General features: G+C 29.4%; 3 protein-coding genes across 7 annotated transcripts in view; all 3 read left to right on the forward strand.

Moving 5' to 3' along the window:
- Nucleotides 1-2,808, forward strand: part of LOC148238104 (uncharacterized) — a 110,834-nt gene extending 108,026 nt beyond the window's left edge. For all 5 annotated transcript variants that reach the window (XM_088181195.1, XM_088181196.1, XM_088181200.1 and 2 more), the window contains 4 exons: nt 1,889-2,009; nt 2,073-2,227; nt 2,295-2,460; nt 2,525-2,808. In XM_088181195.1, the coding sequence (XP_088037321.1) occupies nt 1,889-2,009; nt 2,073-2,227; nt 2,295-2,460; nt 2,525-2,701 (619 nt within the window). In that variant the 3' untranslated portion in view covers nt 2,702-2,808. The remainder of the gene's footprint in view (nt 1-1,888; nt 2,010-2,072; nt 2,228-2,294; nt 2,461-2,524) is intronic.
- A 1,714-nt stretch (nt 2,809-4,522) lies between these two features.
- Nucleotides 4,523-6,647, forward strand: LOC148238106 (MD-2-related lipid-recognition protein-like). The gene is made up of 4 exons (XM_088205591.1): nt 4,523-4,719; nt 5,925-6,041; nt 6,111-6,277; nt 6,438-6,647. Exons 1-4 carry the CDS (start codon nt 4,620-4,622, stop codon nt 6,522-6,524), a joined length of 471 nt encoding a protein of 156 aa, XP_088061717.1. The 5' UTR covers nt 4,523-4,619; the 3' UTR covers nt 6,525-6,647.
- A 1,510-nt stretch (nt 6,648-8,157) lies between these two features.
- The window catches only part of LOC148238107 (echinoderm microtubule-associated protein-like 1), a 74,873-nt gene continuing 60,257 nt past the window's right edge, over nt 8,158-22,773 (forward strand). Inside the window, exon 1 of the mRNA XM_088205798.1 lies at nt 8,158-8,296. The gene's annotated coding sequence lies outside the window, so the exon portion shown is untranslated. The remainder of the gene's footprint in view (nt 8,297-22,773) is intronic.

Raw genomic sequence — 22,773 nt, forward strand, 5'->3', positions numbered from 1 at the left:
TAGCTAGGGTATGTGCCGCCCAGGGCGATCCTTAAAATGGCCGCCCCCCCCCCCCATACATTTTTTGCAGGGTCATAAAATCAGCATTTCTTAAAATAATAAATTGGTTACTGTTAAGCTTTTGTGATTCGTGGATTTATATATGTTTTAGTGCATTCGGGGTTAAGAACCACACTAGACGATCGTATCGCGAATATGCCGCCCTCAAGCAAGTGCCGCCCGGGGCGGCCCGCCCCCTCCGCCCCCCCATAGCTACGCCACTGCTCCCTCGCAGATAAAATAAGAGCAAGATTTTTTCCATTATTGAACTATATTTGCAAAGGAACCAAAAGGATTTGTGTAATTCCTGCTTATCTTTGAGTTTCAAATATATAAAAAAAATACCGAAAAATATACATTTCAACACAAATGATTGCAAGTCACTATCTGTCGTTAGAATCAACTAAAAACCATATGTATTATATAAATTTAATAATATATGTAATTAAAAAGATATGGCAAAAATCATGGAATATGGGGTACTGACATACCCCCTTTTGCACGGACTGTGTAAAAACCTGTCTGTCTGAGGGTTCCACCCAGGGTTGTGGAGTCGTTGGAAATTTTTCCCAACTTCGAATTTAAAAATTTCAATAAAATAGTTTTAAAACATTCAATTTATTTTTTATTATTTTATTCATTTATTTTCATGTAAATAACAACAAAGAAGAAAGAACAAAAATAATTAATAATTTTTGATATACAATTTACTTGATTTTTCTATACATATTGGAAATGTTGTCGAGTTCTGAATTTTTATTACAGGATGTGAGTCAGATGATGTGAAAGTATTTAGTAAATACACACTATTGTAAATACACACTATATATGTCATATGTAAATATGACTAGTGTAGAAACATCACCCTGGATGTGATTCGCTTGGATTAGTGCCGCGCCATTGTATGTGTCCAAGTGTGACCACGCCGGCTAGTGGCTGGTCAGATATTGCTCAAGTGCATAATAACTTTTATTTAATTCATATTACCGACTTAAAACGCATGGCCCACGACGAACAATTAAAAAATAGTGGTCAGAGTGGAAAGGGTTAAAATAAGTCGGAGTCGGTCGATTTTTTACGGCTCTGACTCCACAGACCTGGTTCCAACGATAACAAAAATGAAGTTAACAAAACACCAAGCACAATTTTTATAGCGAAAAATGAATTTATTTTACTTAAATTTATAATATAGAGCAGTGGTCTTGAACCTGGTGATCCGCGGACCGGTGCCGGTCCACAATAAATTATTGCCGGTTCGTGCAAACTTTCACCCGATTCGGGGGAATACAAGATTCGGGAAATCCCCTACTGGTGCGACACAGCCTTGGTTGTTTTTTAAAACTTCATATTTGTGTGAAAAGACTTTTTCATCTATGTCAGTAATAAAAACCAAACAGAGGAATCGATTGGATGTTAGTTCAGCGCTTCGTCTCTCAGAAACAACGCTGCCACGTATATCAAATTTGCTTACAAAAAAGCAGCAGCAGATGTCGCACTAACAAAAAATTGTAATTTTATAGCATTAGATTAAATAAACAATATTCTATCCAACATTGGTTTCCATTTTGGCTTGACGCCGGTCTGCGAAATATTTTTTCCATTTTCGCCGGGCCGCGGATGTAAAAAGGTTGAAGGGCACTGACTTAAAGCACATCTATTTTAATATATTATACCGCTATTATTTAAAACTCATACCAAATAAATTTAGCTAAGTTCAAAACCATTCATAAAATATATATTATTTCACTCGTAAGTAACTCCAATTTTTACACACATTTCTAGATGTTTAATATGAAAATAGTTGTTAATTTTGTTATTTGTCATTAAATACTTATTATGTTATTTACAGATTAGCAAAAAGACGCTATGGCAGCGTATCGTCTCTTCCCTCTAGTTCTGTAAGTAGCAGACCTATTAGGGATAAGCGCAGAACTGCAACAGAGCAACGGAAGAAAGTCAACGATATAAAAGTATGTATTGGTTAAATTAACAATCATTTAAATAAAGATGCTAATAGGTTATATTATCAATAGGGAATCAACAAAAGGTTTCAAAGGCTTGAATCTCATGTTGTTACCTTAGCAAGATCTGTTGCTCATCTCTCAAGCGAAATGAGAACACAACATTTAATGATACAAGAAATGGAAAACATCAGAGGAGAGATAACAGCGTTAAGAAATCAACAAAGGTAAATATTTGTATAAGGATTTTCTCTTTGTAAATTAATCACTAAGCAATGTTTTATTTGTGTGTAGATCGCAATCGATGCCTCGTATGGATTTAAACTTTTGTGCTGTAAACGGATACGGCGGAGTGGACGCTTCTAGTTTAGCCAATCCAAGTAGAGTTAAAAAATTAACAAAATTCTTTGGCGATGAACCACCGTTACTAAGGATGTTTCTTAAAAAACTAGGATATGAGGTAAGTTTTAAGAATAATACTGCTAGAAATTAAAGTTTTAATCTAGAATTGCTGTTGTTTTTAGAAATACGCTTCACTATTAGAAAACGAGCGTGTCGGTGCTGCTGAACTTCCATTTCTAGGAGAAGAAAGACTTAGAGCTCTTGGTGTGCCGCTCGGACCGAGATTAAGAATTTTACACGAAGCTCGTTTAGCTTTACCTCCGGCGAATGCATCTCACACAACGCTGTGTATCGTCTAATATTGAATTTGGTTCAAATGTATATTTTATATGTAATACAAAAGTAACCAAAGTGTATTAAATTAAGTGTCTGTTATTGATCAAATATAAACATACACAAAAGATTATTATTCTACTTTAATTAAATATATTATCTTAACATATTGTGTATATTATAGCATATTAGGAGAAATTGTATATAAATCGTTAAAATATATTATGCATATAGTGCCAACATTTTTATAATCCGAATCCATAATTAAAACATAATTAAATATTTTTATAATTATTTTATTATCAAATGTACATTAGAATATGTTCGGATGAAACAGTGTATGTGTTGCATATGTTTGTACCATAAATTATAATATTGATAATATGATATTTACAAATAGATTAATATTTAATTTCGCAATGTAATACATGAAATTTCATTTTGGTTTACGCATTGATAATCAGTTATTGCCAAAGATGAACACTACACAATAATTTAATTAATAATTTAATTTTAACGTTTTTTTATTCCATGACACATGATCTCTAGAATCGATATTATATGAGATAATCAATATCACTTTACAGTATTTTTCATAAAATATTCAACATTCAAGTGTAAAACTATATAATATAATATTTAATACACGTACGTAATAAAATAATAGTTAATTGTAATTCAACCAAAATCCGTTATAGTTTTAATTCAGTAATTGTTATAAAATTAATTACATTATACCATTGTATTTTTTAGTAATCATTTTGTACATTTTATTAAATATTAAAATAGAAAATAAAAATACTATTTTATTTCATTTACACAATATTACATAATTTAAATTCTATTTAGACTAACTTACACATACAATCATATTGAGATATAAGACACAATTAACCCATGACATATCAATTAAGGATTTCCATAAATACTTTGATTAAAAATAATAAAGCAATTGATATGGAATTTCGGTACAGGAGAACTGACTGTAATTAAACAACGACATAAATAGATACTAGTTAAACTAACACATTATTTTTTTAAGAATTCATAGTATTGTTTATGTAGTATTCGTTATCTATATATTTTTAACCGGATCTAAGCGAATATCGTATTGATAGTATTGTAAACAAAACTGCATTTCATAATGCAAACATCGTCCAAATTTAATTGACATGTTTATACTTTGGCCAGTGCTGATGTACTCGCTTTGCACTTGATAAATCCGTGACGAGGCTATCTCAAATTATTTGGTAAGTGTCAACTTTTTGTTTTAATTTTAGAGAGAGTACTGGTCTTAAGTAATGTATTATTAAATTTATTAAAAAACTGATATTCTCAGCATTATTATCATTTTTTTCTACTTAATATCAAATATAAATTTAAAGAAAATATGGAAACACTCCATTCCAGCCCACATGCGAATGAACCTGTCCCTTAAACTGACGTCACTATCTATACTATTATATCAACAATAAGTTATTACACAGTTTTATATCTTAAACGCTGTTTTAATATACATGAGCAGTAGCTTAATTAAAAATTGCAAAACTACAGACCCTCCTGATAAAATTGGGAATATGTTTTGAAAAATATATTTAAAAGTAAACGGTATTGTATCAAAGAAAGTCGCAAAAATATATAGACACATGAATGGATCTCGCAATAGCTTATTAACTATATTTTAATGTTTATGATTTAAAAATAACCTATAAGATTCTCTAATATAACGTATATTAAATTATATAAAATACCAGATATACACGCATAATTTACAGTACATCCTATATACACACGTTATCACCAGCTACGACTATTATAAATATAATAACATACATATCAGACTTCAATTGATTCAATTAGTAGACGGCCGTTGTATAGTACACACGCTCGTCTAGACTCTAATACATTATAATTATCAAAACTGTTTCTCAAAACTTTCTAAAGATGGACAAGTCTCAGCTTTTTGTTAGTTTCATACTATGTTTCCTGATTGTTGATCTCGGCTCAGCGGAATTGGTCAATTTCAATACTTGTCCCGGGATCGGTATGGAGATTTTATATTATTTCTTTTTTATTAAATCAAAACTGATCATTTCTTTTAATCATATGTCCAACAACTTTAAAAGAAAAGTAATACATTTATTTATAAGACACTAAATTTTATAGATATATAACTAATAGTTCAAAAAATGTGAAAATTAGCTAAAATATATTTCCATATATTTTATTTACTATAAATTTCATAAGTATTTAATTTATTAATTTTATTTGGAATTTTTACTTTCATGTAATTAAGTATAGCAACAAATTAAATAACCAGATTTTTTAATCGGTCACTAATATTATTAATACATAATCAGATAATAATTATACATAGACAGTAACTTTTTAAGAAAAGCTTTGTAGTAGAATTTGTTATTTATTGAATAAAAAATTCTTAATAGTTTGTACTAATAAAATATTGTTTTTGTGTAATAATTTTAATAATATTTATATGCACATACATATGTACATAATAATAATTGTACTGCATAATTAATCCAATTAAATGTTTTATAGCTTAAAACTGAAAAGATGATTAATGGTTTTTGAACTAATTTAATATTGCGAACATAAAAATCCAAACTGACCATTTAATTAAATTACTCACAAAATCAAACAAAATTACTGACCCAACTAATATTTTTTTTTCAGTTTTAGGTTTAAAATTTTCTAACTACCCTTTCCTGTTCATGCCCGATTTAACACGAAAATTGTGAATTCTCATCTTAAAAATCAGCAAATATCTCGAGAAAATTATCATATCATTTGTTAAATTAATAAAAATTAAATTTGTTTGAAAATGTTTAAATGTTTTACAACGGGTGCGTTTTTTATACCGCTGCATAAGAAAGGGTGGGTCAATGCACATTTTGAACATTGTGTACTACAATAATAAAGTTTATCTTATGTATTTCTATTACTATTAAGATATGTTTGATTTAACACTGTATTTGATATAAATAACAATTTCAAAATCCATTCAAAGTTCAAGTTTAGGTCTAATGCTTTTTGATAAGGTACAAGTGCAAAATAAATCAAGATAAATATAAAATATAGTTGATAATTATTGCTCTTAAGTTCAATCTAAATTTAATAAACGTATATCATTTACTCTCTGAACGACATAATTAAGTATAATTAAGATTGTGGCTTTGAACTCATATCAGTTCTTTTAATTAAATTATATGATACTTATTTATGTTTTAGTGAATGAATGCACAATCCAAGAACTGAATATAACTCCCTGCAAAGAAGCTCTAAAAAATAAGCCGTGCAGAATGAAGAAGGGCACAAAGGGTAGCATCACCTTGGAAATGACTCCTAGTAATAACATTTTTTTAATATGATATTTATCGATTTTATTTCTATATTTAATTATACGCTATTTTATAGAATTTTCAAGTGACACGCTATATTCACAAGCATTCTGGGACTCCGTTTCTGAAGTACCATTTGCAGGCATGGACATCGATGGTTGTAACTATGCAACATGCCCGTTGGTTAAAGACCAACCAATAACATACAAATTCGACTTGCAATTAGCTAAAAAGTTCCCATCTGTAAGCATATTTTATTTATCCGATAATGCAATTAATTGAAAACATTGCATTTGATGCAATATGCGATTTCACAGCTATTGCTCAACTTATAAATTAGATTACTTGTCATTTTAAATATTGCACTTGTAATTCGATTACATTATATTTTTTTTATATTCAGGGCAACTACAACATCAAATGGAAAATGGGTGAGAAAAAAGATGGACCCGTCAAATGCTGCTTCATGATGGCAGTTAGGCTTTATTAGCTATGTTTTATTATAGTTATTGTGATCTATGCTAGCATTAAAATTGAATTCTCATTTAAATTTAGATACTTTTATAATATTATATGATAAAATAGTATAATAAAAATAATATATTACAAGCAACACGAGTTTTTTAATTGAGCATATTTTTATAAATGATTTACGTCATTTAAATAAATAAAATGTGTTATTAGCTTATCATGTATAAATGGTATCATATTCATTTAATAATAATGTAAAGTCAAAATTCCCATTAAAACGTGTTAATGATATCATTTACGTTTAAAATTTTGCCTTGACCCAATGTTGATTTAATTTTAACAACAAAAGGTTATTTTAATTTTAACCACGTATATAAAATAAAAATGTAAAAAATATAGTATTCGACTAAGCTATAATTGCGATTATCAAAAAGTTGGCATGATTTAACTACTTGGTATGTGTTTTAGTTGCTATGAAATAAATAATTATCAAGTTCATAGTAATAGGGTAAACTCATTAGTGGCAGTTAGTTAAGCCAGCACTGTTGTGAGAGTATAGCAATTATCACAAACGGAAGAGAAAAGGGGCACAAAACGAGAAAGGCGAATTTAACACTCGAGTGAAAGAGAAGACCGAATAAATTTTAACTTTGCTTTTATTATGATTTAACATGAAATAAATAAAAATGAAAGTATACATTTAGACCACAACCTGATTTTACATCGTTTTCAATGGGAAAATGAAATTATAATTTAATATTATATTCTAAGTGAATGTTTCGCCCTGAAAGATTTATTAAAAAATATAATTTGCATTTAATATACTTTTTTAAATGAAAAGCATTCAACTAGACATTGTAATATAATAGTAGTGAATTATAATTGTATGGGTTATGGTTGAAAACAATATATTTTCTTACCATAGTGAGTGATTTTAAATAGAAAAAAGTCTTCTCTAATACCCAATATTTTTATTAATTTTTTTGTACATAGGTAAAAAATTTTGCAAAATATTTGCTTTAGATTGGTACTAGATAGGTAAGGCGCGCGGGCCGGACCCGGCTCGCTAACTAAGTTTTCCGATGAACCTGAAATTTCATTACTGCCGATTACGGAGAAGGGGAAATCCGACGATTGTCTCCCATTTTCCCGATCACATAGATTCACATAAGCCGAAACAAGAGTCATTTGAATTTCTCAAATCTTACCTAAACTTTACAAGTATCTCTTAAGCTAACTCCTTATTATTTAAATTTAAAATATATTTAAATGAAGTTTCGATTCGTGTCAGATTTTGGATAATTCGATTTTTTGTGTTTGTATTTTTTTAAGAAAAAAAACTTACAATAGAAATACATATATAATAATAATCATTTATTTTACCATCTTATGAGATTCCCTTTTTAGACTATGATTAAACAAAAGATTAACCCTTTGATTAGTGATTCACTTTATAACTTTGTAAATCGTGAACGCAAATAATGTGATCGGCAATATGTGATTAATTTACAAATTTATATCAATGCCCGAAATGAGTCGCCTTTTGACCAACGAAAAATAAAATCCAACCGTCCGCGGCGCCAAACGCGCGAAACTTATTAACTGCATTCTCCGCTAGCGCTGCGATCGTTTCACCTGTAGCTCACCTGAGCGTTTGTTTGCCGGCAGACGCCGCCACGGCTGCTAGTCTTTTTCGCGAACGTTCGACATTCGCGTGTGTTTTGTTCAATTCTGTGTTGTGTTGCCTAACCAAGAAAACAGTTCACGTCCATCGACAGACAGTTTTAACAGGTGAGAGACCAATTCCAGTGCGAGCGACTGTCATAAAAAATACTTTTGGCCCTAACGACATTTTTTTGCCCCGTGCTGTCAACAATTTAAAAGGGGTATTTTTTTTAAATAATGTAATTTTTTTTTTTCAACTAACTCGTATGAGTGTAAATAATCAATATTAATAATCGATCTCGAGATAATATTATCAATTATCACTATAAAATGAGTTTAAAAAAAATATTTGCGCACTTATTATTTATTCTCACTGTTAATTCGATATGCTAACATCCTTTTGAACCATATATGTTTTGTTAGATGGTATTGATTAGCATTCGTTTGACGGTTTGTCCCAAGGTCGTTTTTATTGTATTGATATGGAAATTAACTCTTATTTTAGTATTAAACAATGTAAATGAGGGGGACATTTTAGATGAAGTTAATATGTCCAATATTATTTAAGTTCACGTCAAAACAAATATACGATTGATTTATTTTCAAAGTGGCTTATTCAGTAAATTACGTAAGTAATTGTTTACGAATTTGCATACATTGTGTTTTTTAGAACACAACCTTTTTGTTATGCCAATTCGCATAAAAATCTATTAAAACGCTGTGCGTAAAAGAAATGCGTCATGAGCAAACATTTAATTTGGACAGTTGTTTTTTTGGCAATGTCGTTGCCATTGATGTCAATATTGATATAAAGTTTGCATTTATTTAATTAAACTGGTGGATAAAATATGCAGATCTATAGTCTATTTGTAAAAATAATTAAAATACCAAAGTTATCATTCATCAGGAATGTTTGAAAGTATATTACATAAAATATTATATTTAAATTAGTGTATTGTTATTTATTCACCTTGGACATATAATAAAAGATATAAGCTATTTAAACTAAATTAATTCCATAGATTGACTCAGGGGCTGAAAAAATTAGTAAATTAACTGATTCTAGTCGATGAAAATTGCGGGCTGCATGAAAAAGATCACTATCATGATTTTGTATTATGTAATTTTAATATATATTACATAGTCAGAAATGGCTAAAATTTTTAAGACTAGGTTCTATGATGTTTAAAAAATATAAACAGTCTCCTCAATGATGGGAATTTTTTGCATCCATAAAAAATATATCAGCCCCTCTTTTACCCAATAATTTGGCTGCATGTAGTTCAACTTTAGTGAAAATTTATTTTCAATAATATGAATGTAATTGAATGTTTATTTTTAATATTTTAATGCACAAATCATTTTTTTAGTGCACACTATAATATAATATGTAGCTCAATCTTATATTTTTACTGAACAGATAATTAATTTGATGATTCTTTTTTATTATTGTAATGCACAAACAGTTCTTTTTATGGAGCAAAGTATTAAATGCACATATCTCTTAAAATAATTCCATGTAAATCGCTTATTTAATCATACAGACAGACTCATAGAGTAAATGACATTTCCATTATGTAATTATTAATATTAAAAAGTATGAAAAATATTATGCGGAGCTGTCAATATTTTAAAGAATTTCCTACAATTTCAATAAAAAAAAAGAAAGTGCTAAAAATGCGCCATAGTTATATAACACAACATTTTCGTGCTGAGCCTAAAGCGTAATCGTGACTGTAATGACAGAATTGAGCAACACGATCGTAATCACACCGGGCTAATAACCATCTTCAATGGTGATAATTGGAATAGGGAAAAACAAAAAATTGTATCCACCCACCGCGTGATTTATGACAACACTGTTGGCAGAACAATATAGCGAATGCTACAGGATGCACTTAATGCGATGCATTTTGCCGATTGCTTCAAATTATAGCTATAAACGGCATCCGGATTTTGCGGATTTTAATGTCCTTCATGATTAAAAAAAGTGTGATTTCCTTCATGGATATACTACATCGATAACGTCATCCATGACACAATGACATTTTTACTTTTATATCCATAAGATATTTTTAACAATCTTCTCAAAAAAAATATTCATATCCTTATTTAATTTAAGATCGTATGTATTTGAACATTTTTATATGCCTGTATACATAAAAAGTTTGCTATGTATGTTTTATAATGACACGTTAATTATCTAAATCCGCTGGATTATATTTAATGATTTCAGTATTTGTAAGCAGTAAAAAGCAATGGTTATTATTGGATTTAATAAGAATCATGCAATTAAATATGTATAACATGCATGTACCATAAACTGCCAAACTATCAAGCAATTCACTTTCTATGAATGGAATGAAAGTATATATTCAAAAATGTTTTGCAACGGTCATATATGTTGAGAATCGCCAAGAATGCATTCAAAGCTGCAGCTAAAACTGGTCTCAAGGGTGAACTCGAAACGTTCAAAGACTTAACATATAGGTGTACGATTTCTAACATTCTATAAGGCAGTTTCCAGAAAATGAATGTTGAATTTAGTTGAATTTATTTAAAATATATAACGACTGCTGTCTCAAATAACCCAATTTTTCGTTAGATATAAATTCAATTAGATGTGCATAACTGGGAAAGTTCTAACGCTGTGCTCAAGAAGAAGAAGCTGCTCGACGACCGAAGAGTGTAGGGTCAATGTTTCGCTTATCTTGCGTTGACCCCGCCGCCATTTTGCATCAACTACCAACATTCCAAGTCGACTGCTGAACGGGCACGTTCAACACCGTAACACTTTACAACTAAACGAGATACCCTATCAGTAGTTAATTATAATTATCTCAATGGTTTCGAAGAAGCGACAAAAGTGTAAAAATATATATAAATTTTACCATTCACTACAATTTTTTTCATAAAAAATGCAACCAATTATTATATATCTTATTGTATCAATGTACATCCGGCGTTCGTCCACGCACCGCACTTTCTTTTTCCCACAAAAGAAAATGCGTTCGCCTTATGCAGAATTAGCACTATCAATATGCATACACGATGCTCAACACTATACAAGAACCATTGTTATACTTTTTCTCAAGTGTATTCGATTTCAAGGTTCATTATCATTTTATACATAAAAAGAGGCAGCGGGGTAATATCGAACAGTATAAAGGGGGAAGTGAATAATATCGAATAACATCACTTTAAAAACAATAATTACAATATATTTGTTGTAATAGTATTTTTACGCATATTATAATATGTACATTTATTGAAATATGGCAGCACTTTTTATATGGCGCGGCAACTCAAACGGTCACTAACACCAAACGGGTGGTTTACGATTTGCGAAATGGAAAGTCGAAAAGAAAGCAACAGGAATCGCCACGCTAGGAATTTTTATCGCAAAGAGAATGTACGTGACATTTGGTTGAAAAAATCTGAACATCACTAATTAAACTTGAAAAAATACGGGACACTGCCTCTTGAGGATTAACGGACATAATCAGATAACTAATGAGTTAAGTTAAAAAAATGACTACAAACAACTACGGTTAACCATTGTCTCGAACTTGAACTTACGGTTACGGTACGATGGCTCGCTGACTCAGTGGGATTTTGGATTGATTCTTAATTAACAATTAAAAATAACGTTTTTAACTATAAATCAAACGTGCGACTTTTATAAAATTGATAATTGGTTGCAAATTTAACTTAATTTATATTACAAAATAATTTAATTTATATATATTTTGTATTTTATGAATTTGTATACCGAGTGGTGTGAATTATTCAACTTTTTAGACGCTGGAAGAGTTTGATATAGGCCTGTAATAAGTAAAATAAAATAAATATTTTTTAAATAAAACCAAATGATCAATAGACATAATAAATGATCAATATCCATTGATCAGTTAAGAAATTAAATATTTAATATTTAAATAAAATAATCAGTAATTGAAACAAAATGATAAGCATTTAATATAAAATAATCGGCATTTAATGTAACAAATTAATCTAGTGAAAGTTCAAAAACTATAATTAGTTTTAGAACTTTCATTAAGTTAGGTTTGGGTTTGAACGGCAAATGAACGTTTCGCAACTGTTACAGTGAAGTTATATTTTCACTTATATGAATATAGTTTTAATAATTAGGTCAGTTAAAACGTATCAAACAATTGATTTATAATTCCACTAGATATCCGGTATATATATGTATGCACGTTCGGAACATTTTGGCCTTAACGGTTGATGTGTCGCCCTACAACTATTTTTTAAAACTAAATTCCCTAGTTGCATACAAGATTTAACAATGACTGATCAACGTATACTGATAATTCATTATGCCTACTGATCATTTACTTATATTTACAGAGTACTTATTTTATTTTACTGATCAAAAGCTGAATTATTTACGGCTAAAATAGATTAGGGTCACTTAAAATGCATCTTTTGAATGGGCAAGGGTAGTGATACAATTACCCAAGCTAGAGATAGCAAAATAATAAGTGCCATGTGACAGCGTAGCTAAATCTCCAGTTGTTATTTAAGCATTCAAAATAATATACATAACATAATATGTTTCCACCCTATATCGTTGCATTGGATAAGAGGTCGAGAGTAGGAAAGAACCAAGCACCATCTCTATCTTAAAAAATAGTATTAAACATATTATATTCACGTCATTTATTTATTTATAATATTTTTTATATATTTTGTTTTGTAAAGTTATTGGAGTATTATTACTATTATTATGTATGTTGTCTATTTGAGTTATGTTTTCGTCAGCTGTCTTGAAAGTAGATTGAAAGTATGATTTGCATGAAGTTCTCATTTTACATGGTTTGTTCTTGCCCATGTACCGTATTCTTTTCAAAGTGAAACGCTTGATATATTGGTCTTCTATATTCGTAATTTTATCAATGTGTAAGACATATTGGTCAGATTTGTATACATACTTTATAATTTTAGCGACCATTGTTACATTAAAATATAATAATACATAATCATTATTAGGAATACTTTTTTGAATAATGATATCTCATAAGACGAGAAAAATATTTTTATCCACGTATACTATACTACTCTTGTGTCAGCCTATACATTTTATAACCGCACTATCATTACAGTTTAACACAACAAAACAATATAAATATTGATTATTATTTTTATGACCAATATTTACACTTTAATAAAATATATTGTATGTTTAAGCAATACACTATAAAGTTTACTACAAACCTGAAACTTAAATATTAGCATTAAAACTTATCATTTGAATTACCTTGATAACATTCCGCGCAAATTCCGTTCACATTACACGTGAATTGAATTTGATAACAGATGTAATTGTACCACCACACAATCTAATTTCAACCTTTTAAGTGCCACAAAGGGTTAAATACTTTGTGTTTTTTCACCAGGGGTCAACACCCAATTTGTCGACGAGTCCATTGTGATTTGTTTTGATTCATTTTATCAGATCTTGACATATCCAATATTATCACCTGTGTCATACATTGTGCCTACCATTTCGAGTGATGTCAGACTGTTTTGTATACCTGCTTTGCCGGCATCCGGTGTCAGATCACAGGTGATATGTGGATGATACTCTCAGGCATCCGGACCAGTGCTTCTCAAGCGCACAGGACAATGTTTTATACATTATAAAAGAAACCCATTTAATAGCATATCATTTCTTAATGACATATTACAGCACCTTCTGTTCTATTTTGAAATGATAAGCTTATTTAATCTTAAATATTTGTATGAATTATAATAAAATTAATCAATATCTTATCCATTAGCCCACATTCTCACTATCTTAATTCACGTGAAAATTAATTACAATATTATTTATTTATGCAGCGATAGTATCCACCTTGTAATATTGTATTCACCTAGTTACATGCCTATTATTCGGTCTATTGTGCATTATAGTAAATTAAACGCGACAAAATATTAACATTATCTATTGTACTCTATTGTAGTATTGTTCTTGAGTTGCGTCATTTACATCGAATCGATCCGTCGATATTTCAACGAAACAACAACAAAAAATTGATCCATTTTTTATCCAAATTTTGACCCTTGTTAAATATAATTTTGACGTTAAACTCATGTACCGCCCACTTGAAATTTAACTGTTTTGTATCGCATCCCACGGTTATGATGTTTATAAAAATATATATGTATGTATATCGTCGACTCGGAATAAGACTGTTATAACACAAAATTTATATTTTTTTGGAGAAGAAGTACTCAAAAAATTGCATAATAATCATTTCTAATTTGCTAGAAGTAAATAATAGCATTGGCAGGTCATATTGAGACTTATTGATTTGGACTGCAACCCCAAATTCGCTTCCATTCCAATACATATTTTGGGTATGAACATATATATAGAAAATATAAGAAAATATATTTTGTTGAATGTTGAATAATAATGGGTTGAATTTATTTTAGAAAAATATTTATATATTTGTTTATACATTTTTTTAACAAAAATATTATAATTGTAATTTTAAGAAAAGCATGGATGAATGGGAGAGAAGAGAAACTGAGAGGCAATCGCGTTTGTGTTTAGCTACAACCTTATCCATCACATTTTAAAATCATAAGTTATTAGTATTATTAGTTACATTGGGCGAGCGTCCGATAATTACAAAGAATAGTTCAAACAATGCTTATTTAATGCGAAAACATTAGAATTTCTTAGATGGGACTCGAAAGCTTATGAAGCAAATGATTTATAGAGATTTTACGGTAATTGAAGGATTTTGAAAGTTATAGAACAGATTAATATCATGATTTTTATTAAATCATAAAAATAGCTATTTTTAAGTTGTGACAGTCATCTTCCAAGCCAACGGTATATATATAAGAAATACTTACATAATTATAAAAAATATGCTTCGATTATTCATTGGAATTATAATTGTTCATAAAAATAATTATAAACTCATCACTTCATATTAAAAAGCAATCAGCTATTAATTTTGTCTCAATTTATGCTACGAAAAATAATACTCGCAATTAGTCATGTACTAATCGGATAAGAAGATTATACCTCCCACTTTATGACATAATTATCTAGTAGATCATATTCCATTAGCATGTTTATTGCGCTTCGCCAACTGTGGCTCGCCCACACAGGCGCCCCTCGATCATATTTAATCGATATGAATATTAATCTTTTAAATATATCAAATCAAATTTCCACATATTTACTATATAAAAATGAGAAATATATAAGGTATTTTAACCGTCAACATTTTAAAAGGTTAATGGCTGACATTTCGCCGTTTATAGACCAAAGCTGTCAAAGTAAAATTATGCGCAACAAAGTGTTTGGCCATAACACCATGTTTTCATTTTAAAAAAAAAAACATTTTATTTATAAAATGTGTAATTTATTTGAATTGGGCGTTATTTCAATCTAGCGAGTACATGTCCACAAATTGACGCTTGTATGGCACAATTCAATTTAAAACAATTCAGCTCTAATCCATATAATGATATATTGTTATATTATTCAATTAGAGCTACACGCTATTACTATTACGGTGTAGATTTTAGTAATTAAATAATTTAATCGCTTTAATAGACAATTGTCCTCTATTACATGTGAAGTGAAAATATTATTTAAGTATCATATAAAGTTATTCACAGAGAATTGGCAAATATTTAATTACTATAATGGAAATCAGTAAATATGTTTTTCATATGTAACTGATAAGACGCAAGGGATAGAATATGTTAACTTATAATATATAAACATCATTTAGATATCTCCACATTAATAAAGGCATTAAAACAATTTCGTAACTAAAATAGACGATACTTTATTCAAAAAATAGAGTATTTTTATAAAGGACATCATGACATAACCTCAAATATTCGAATCAAGAAATTATTCCGTGAAATTAAATTTAATATATATTACACAAATCTTCCACAAAAAATAGAAACTAAAAGTAAACGTCAAAACACATTTGTGGCAGACGTATTCTTGCCACAAATGTGTTTTGACATGTACTTACTAACTATGTAGTAAGCACATTCTTGCTGTGAATCATATATTTGCCTCCCATATAAAGCCGCATTAAACATTTTTTTTCATTTGCAAGTTTATATCTATACCTCTTAGCTATTTTATAGCAATCTTTATCAGTGTATATTATTCTTCACATACAAAAATATGTCAGTTTACATACTCTTATCTTTATATACTACTTTTTATACCCATCTTCTCACGCATTATATTTTGTTTATCACTTGACATTTATATAGTATATTGTGTTAAAATATTGCCATCTGTCAGTAAATATAAATATTTTGAATGCTGCGCTTGTGGCGTTGCGACATTAAATTGACCACGAAATAAACATTCATCGTAAATATGTAATATTAAGCAGATGTTTTTATGGCTTGTATTTATTACCATTGCTAACGGCAAAATAGTATAAAATACTTGTAGTGAAAAACCTAATTGCTTGGAAGCAATGAGATTATGGATCTGCGATTTAAATTTTCCAGTCAGGATTGTTGCCCCGTTAGATTTATGTGTCCAATGTCTTTACAAGTAACTGAATTTCATTGCATAAAACAACTGTATTTCGTTGGTTTAAAAGAAAAACAGATAAACTGAACTAAAAAATCGAAAATTTTTAATAATTTTTATTCCATGCTCTTTAGATATTTTTGTATAAAAATAGTATATAGTGATTCGGAAAATCTCATGTTATTTTTTTATCAAGGAAGTGAATTCATATTATATATTTTTTAAATTTATATGAGTCATGTCCAAAAAAAATAATAAAACATAATTTGGCAACCCAAAAATTATTCGCCTACTATAAATGTTAACAATATGTAAAAATTTACATAAAATTGTAATCATCGCTTAATATACATGATTTAACACTGACTGTAAGACTATCAATTTTTTCAATCTATACAAAAATTTTGGATTTGTGGGATGCGTTTACATAATTATTTGTTACATAAAACTTAGTGGGTGTTGAAAAATAAAGGATTTGACATTGAATATCTAATTCGCAAACATCTCCAACTGAAAAAAATCGCTAATGACAAATACGATTGAACGTATGGATTTTTTGGATTGAACAAATAACGCCTACTGCAAATTACTTCAAAGATTGATGTTACTCGTGACGTTATCGAAGCATACAATTTTTTTATAGCTAAACAATCGATACAAAAAAATTAATAGTATTTTAATCCCACATGATAATTCAGAAATAAAGTTTTTTTATAATCGTAAAAATTGGATTTTTTACAACCGTCATTATTATGTGAACGATATATAACTTTTATTATTAAAACATAATAATAGTGTTACCAAAAAAATCTGACAAATATATCGTTTTATTAGTTTTAATTACTAAAAAAATACGATGTTGTAACTGTGTGAATAAAACAATCAATTTAGCATAAATTAATTGCAATCATTATGAAAAAAAATATTATAAATTTACCAACGTGTAGGTTGAACTTTATAATTCATTAGTCGTTGAAAACCATCGATTTGAAACAATATTTACAAATAAATGTATAAATATTCGAAGATCCATAATGATGGAATGGTTTATTGTAGGTTTAACTGTTTGTTAAATCCATGTTCTCAGGTTGAAGAACCAGGTTTCTGTGCCGGTCGTGTTACATAAATATTTGTACTTAAAACTGTTATAAAAATGTTGTCGATTCCTACAAGCAATAAGTCACACTCGAACGATGCCGGCGCTAGCGTGGGAAGAACAAACACTTGCGATTTCTGGCACGAAGGTTAAATCCACTTCATCACCAAGAATCGTGGTAGAATAAGAAGGAAGTTACCTAAGATGACATCTTGGTCAGAATTTTCCAGAATCAATAGAAGACCAATCTTCGCTGGTCATGAAACAGATTTTTTTCGCTCAAGCGGTGTTTTGCAGTAATTTATATTTTTATCTCAATTGAATACGTATTATACGTACGACCAATGGCAAAAAATACAATAGCGATAATGGCAATAAATTGAATTGGTCACGCATGCCTGGTCCAGTTTCACGGTCAATTTTGTATGTGTACGATTTGACGTGTTACTGCAACACACCTTCTTTTTTCATGGTGCATTCCAATCGATTGACTCTAAAGGGTGAAATGACACTATAATCATGGGAGTTGTTCTAAATTAAATTAAAATAAAATAAAATCACTTTACCAACATCAAAAATATTGTAAAAGCACTACACCTATTGCATTTATAACCGATAACAAACCGTACTGTATGATTATATTGTATATAAAGCCCGTATAACATCATTTATAGTATATGTAACTTCTCTATATGTATTTTATGATCCGGATCCAGACGAGTTGACAGGAAAATGGTGATTAGGTCGTTAAGGAGAATTCTATAGGGACGGCGATTGAACCCTTCTTGATGGTGTCATATATTACTATAATTTATTTTATGAAGATCAGTGCTTCTTCATTCATACAAATCTTTAAGCAAATATAATTTATACTAGAATACAAAAATGATAACCATTGACAATTCAATAAATGTTTATTAGTAATAGAAAATATTTTAATGTTAAGTTTAAATATTGTTTCTATACAGCTCAATGTGTTACGATTGACTAAACATAATCTACGACTACTAAGCTAGTAATGAAACACCAGACTGAAATCAAAGTCTCTAAATCATTGACATATAATTTATTAATTATAAACTATTTCACTACTACAGCGCCCACCAGGAAGGCGGGCGCAAAAATACTATTGTCACATTTATTCCTGTAATTATCATGGTTATGCTAATTTACTGTATGAGCTTACAAATAAGAACCCCCTCACAGAGGTTATATTCAAAAAAGAAGGGAGGCATAATTTCGTAATCGAAAAAGTCCGTGGAGCAAAGTAGTAGTCCTAGCGCTGATGTGAAGTTGAGTGTGTTTTATACCGCACAGTTTTCGCTTAAAATATATACCCACCTCGCACGTTCGAGGAAATAGTGAGGATGCGGCGTGCTCCTCGACGGGCGCTAGGTCTGTGGGCATGGTTTGCGGAACAAGTTTGCCATGTTTCTTGACTAGTGTTGTGTATGAATCGCTACAATAGATATAAAAATGCAATTAATATTTTTCTTGTCAGGTATTATTACTCTGGTAGTCAAATTTTCAACAAATATTACATTTAACATGTTCTTCTCTATGGTTCTTCTTATATATAATTGTTCTAAGCTGTCGCTTCCAGACGCTCATAACTTAAAATGCAAAATTCTCCGTTCAATTCTCTACTCTGTAAATCGTATCGCTTTGTATGAACGGTGTATAATATACGCGTAAACAAAGGAAATATGTTTAATTATAATAATAAAAATAAAAATTGAATTTGATTCATTGCTTTCTGAGGCACCGGTAATGCGTTCTGTTGTTTCGACCAATGAAAAATAAGCATTCAAATATAAAACAAGATGGATGACAGTACCGTGACAACGGTTTTAAATAATTATTATTTAATAACAAAATTTTGCTACGCGACAATAATTTTCATTTATTCGTCATTTGACTGAAAATAAATAATCGGATTGCAAATTAACTAGGTGTGCTATAACTATGTTAACCTTAATATATAGATAGTGTGTTAAGGATTAGGAAAATACATTGATTAAGCTAGATAAACAATCATAAAATAATATTGATAATGAAATCTTCAAATTTTGAATTCCCAGCGACGGGCTCCGCGGCCGAAAAGTGAGTTTGTCCTTTTATATGTAATCGGATTGCAAATTAACTATGAAAATTAAATATATAAATAATGTGTTTAGGATAAGAAGAATACATTGATTAAATTAGATAAACAATCATAAAACAATCTTCGTAATGAAATCTTCAAATTTTGATTTTTCGTCGACGGGCTCCGAAGCCGAAAAGTGAGTTTTTCCTTTTATATTACATAAACAGTATTGCTTCCGATTTAATGCACATATACGTTAGATTTTAAGAATTGCAAATAAACCAGATATGTTTTAAACGTGAACGTGTAATATATCCTTAGTATGTATGAGGATTGAAAGTTAATGTCGATCAAATCGGCGCTGTCGCAGTGAGAACGCTATATACATAGTATATCAGCTAACAGACAGCTTATAAATGAGTAGTTTCTTGGATGTTATCTAATTAACGACATTTTACAATGCTTATAAATATGTGATTGCATACCTGTAATAATCGATAGCCAAAATATCTTAGAGTGGGTTATTTTTAATTCCGATGTGGCAAAATATGTACAATTTTTGTTCTGTGCCATCATTCCTCTTTTGGAATAGCCAAATTCAAGATATTCAGTTACATCAAACTTATGTAGTATGTTCTTTATAAAAAGATGATACTTGCTGACAGTGACTTCAACATTAGCAGATTCACTCTTTATTTATATATACCAATTTTACGTTGTAGCCATATAGGTCCGCAAATTGTTTCATCAGTGCTTCTGAAAAATAATTAAAAACAATAAGACCCTTATTAAGAATAAACATTAAACACATTTTTACTACTAATATAATCCATAAATTAAATTTAAGCGACAACCGAAAAACAAAATTGCCGGAATTTACTGTAGAGAATTAAACGCGTAGATTGGCATCTCTTCATCTTCTTCAAAATTGTCGCAATATGTCATATATTATTTGTTTGCCATACGTAAATGTTATTAGATCTATCATTGCTTTTGAAAATTAACTGTAAAATGTAACATTTTGTTTACACTAATACAAGATTTTTCATTATTACTAGCATTGTAATATGTTTAATTAGCTTTAGTATGTATACCTTTAATTGTCCAATCACCGCTGTTTGTCTTTTAATATTAGATCCTGGAAAGGCAATGGTAATTTTGATAGAATTACCGTGACATATTATTCATATAACCAAACACTTATTGGCACGCTAATAATTTATAGTTTTGATTATATTATCTATAATTCCAAATACTATATCACTTTGAATCATCTTCAATTGACACTGTAAGAAAAATGCCGTGATTATAACATATTTCACTGTTTATTAAATTGCACAGAAATGGGCGCAGCGAGCGCTTGCCAGATGACAAGAACTGTCACATGTAAGCAAATTTGAAAGCTAAATCCCTAGTTTTAGGCGCGCTTGAGAACGAACTACGAAATTAAAAAAATACTAGAAAATATAAATAGCTGGTACATTCTTTAATTCTCCCGTATACCTTTTTTAGAAAATGTATTCATTAATTATTTCGTACGTTCATATCGCGAAGTGAAAATCTAATATGAAATTCCGAGACAATAAACATGCTTTGAATTTACGACTCGATTTAATTTTGCTTTATGACTACGTTAAGAATACAAAAACGACTTTGTATAATGTAATAAAATAAAAAATAACATTATTTATCATTTCTTGGTTCTATATAACTGAAGATTCGTGACTATCATGTTTTATTTAGCGCCATAGTCGGCGAAAATTTTCACTTTCCCACCAAGTGGATGTACTATCGTGATAACATAATCCTCAATTAGTTTTCTGTAATGACATTGCAATAGAGATGTGTGAAAAATATTTTGCGACACGCGATTATTGTTTTCCTCTTGTCATCTGAACAAATTGTTTTAAAGTCACATAGATTTTTCGCAGTTCGTTCATTTTAAAATATCTATTACGAACTAAGTATTAATGAGATTATTAAATTAGCTTTGTTTTACAACTAACTGTAAAATATTTTATATATGTATCTATTCAACCTATATATCATTCTAATGCTTTCATCAAATGTTGTCCTTGATTTTATTCAGTCCATATTAATATAACACAAACCTAAAATTTAATATTCGCCGTTCGTACAAATCGCTGGCACGATATGCCATTCTCAAGTACATATAGGAACATATTTATTTTGGCACGTTTTTGGCAGTGTCGCTGCCAAAGTGTCAAAAGAAGTGATGATGACTTGACAATGCACACGTGCCGTGAATATGTTTATTATTTTGATTTCTCTATATAAGATATAATCGCACATTATCATTACGATACTTGGAAATGAATAGATAGCGAGACTTAGTCATAATAATAAATCGATTATTTTCGCAAATTTACGTCAATATGTCAGAAATGAGATTATAGTGAAACGGCAATTTCGACAAAAATATATGATATTATTTATTTAAGATAACGAGATGATAATATTTATCTCAAACATACAATTTTAAAAGTATGTCAACAGCGATATGCTAAGAAATATGCATATGTTATAAAATAATATAATGAACAAAAACAGCATCTTTTTTTAATATATAATCTATGTTTTTCTATTTTATTGTATTATAATATACAAATACGATGTGAAATCGCTAAAAACATAAGGTACTAATGTTTGTCTGATGAAATGTATAATCGATTAAATAGTTTTAGTAAGCATATCTTTCATAAAAATAAAGTATAAATTTATTACTATATGAAGACCCCAAAAATAATAATTGGCTCTTCTGTCTCAACAAAAGATGTGTTTCATTCGTGAGGTTTTATTATGATGAATAAATTTTGATAATTATTTCATAGTATAGATTA

The sequence above is a fragment of the Plectrocnemia conspersa genome, unplaced genomic scaffold (genome assembly GCF_051122295.1).
Source record: "Plectrocnemia conspersa isolate PC_06_02 unplaced genomic scaffold, ASM5112229v1 ptg000002l, whole genome shotgun sequence".
In the NCBI taxonomy this organism is placed as follows: domain Eukaryota; kingdom Metazoa; phylum Arthropoda; class Insecta; order Trichoptera; family Polycentropodidae; genus Plectrocnemia; species Plectrocnemia conspersa.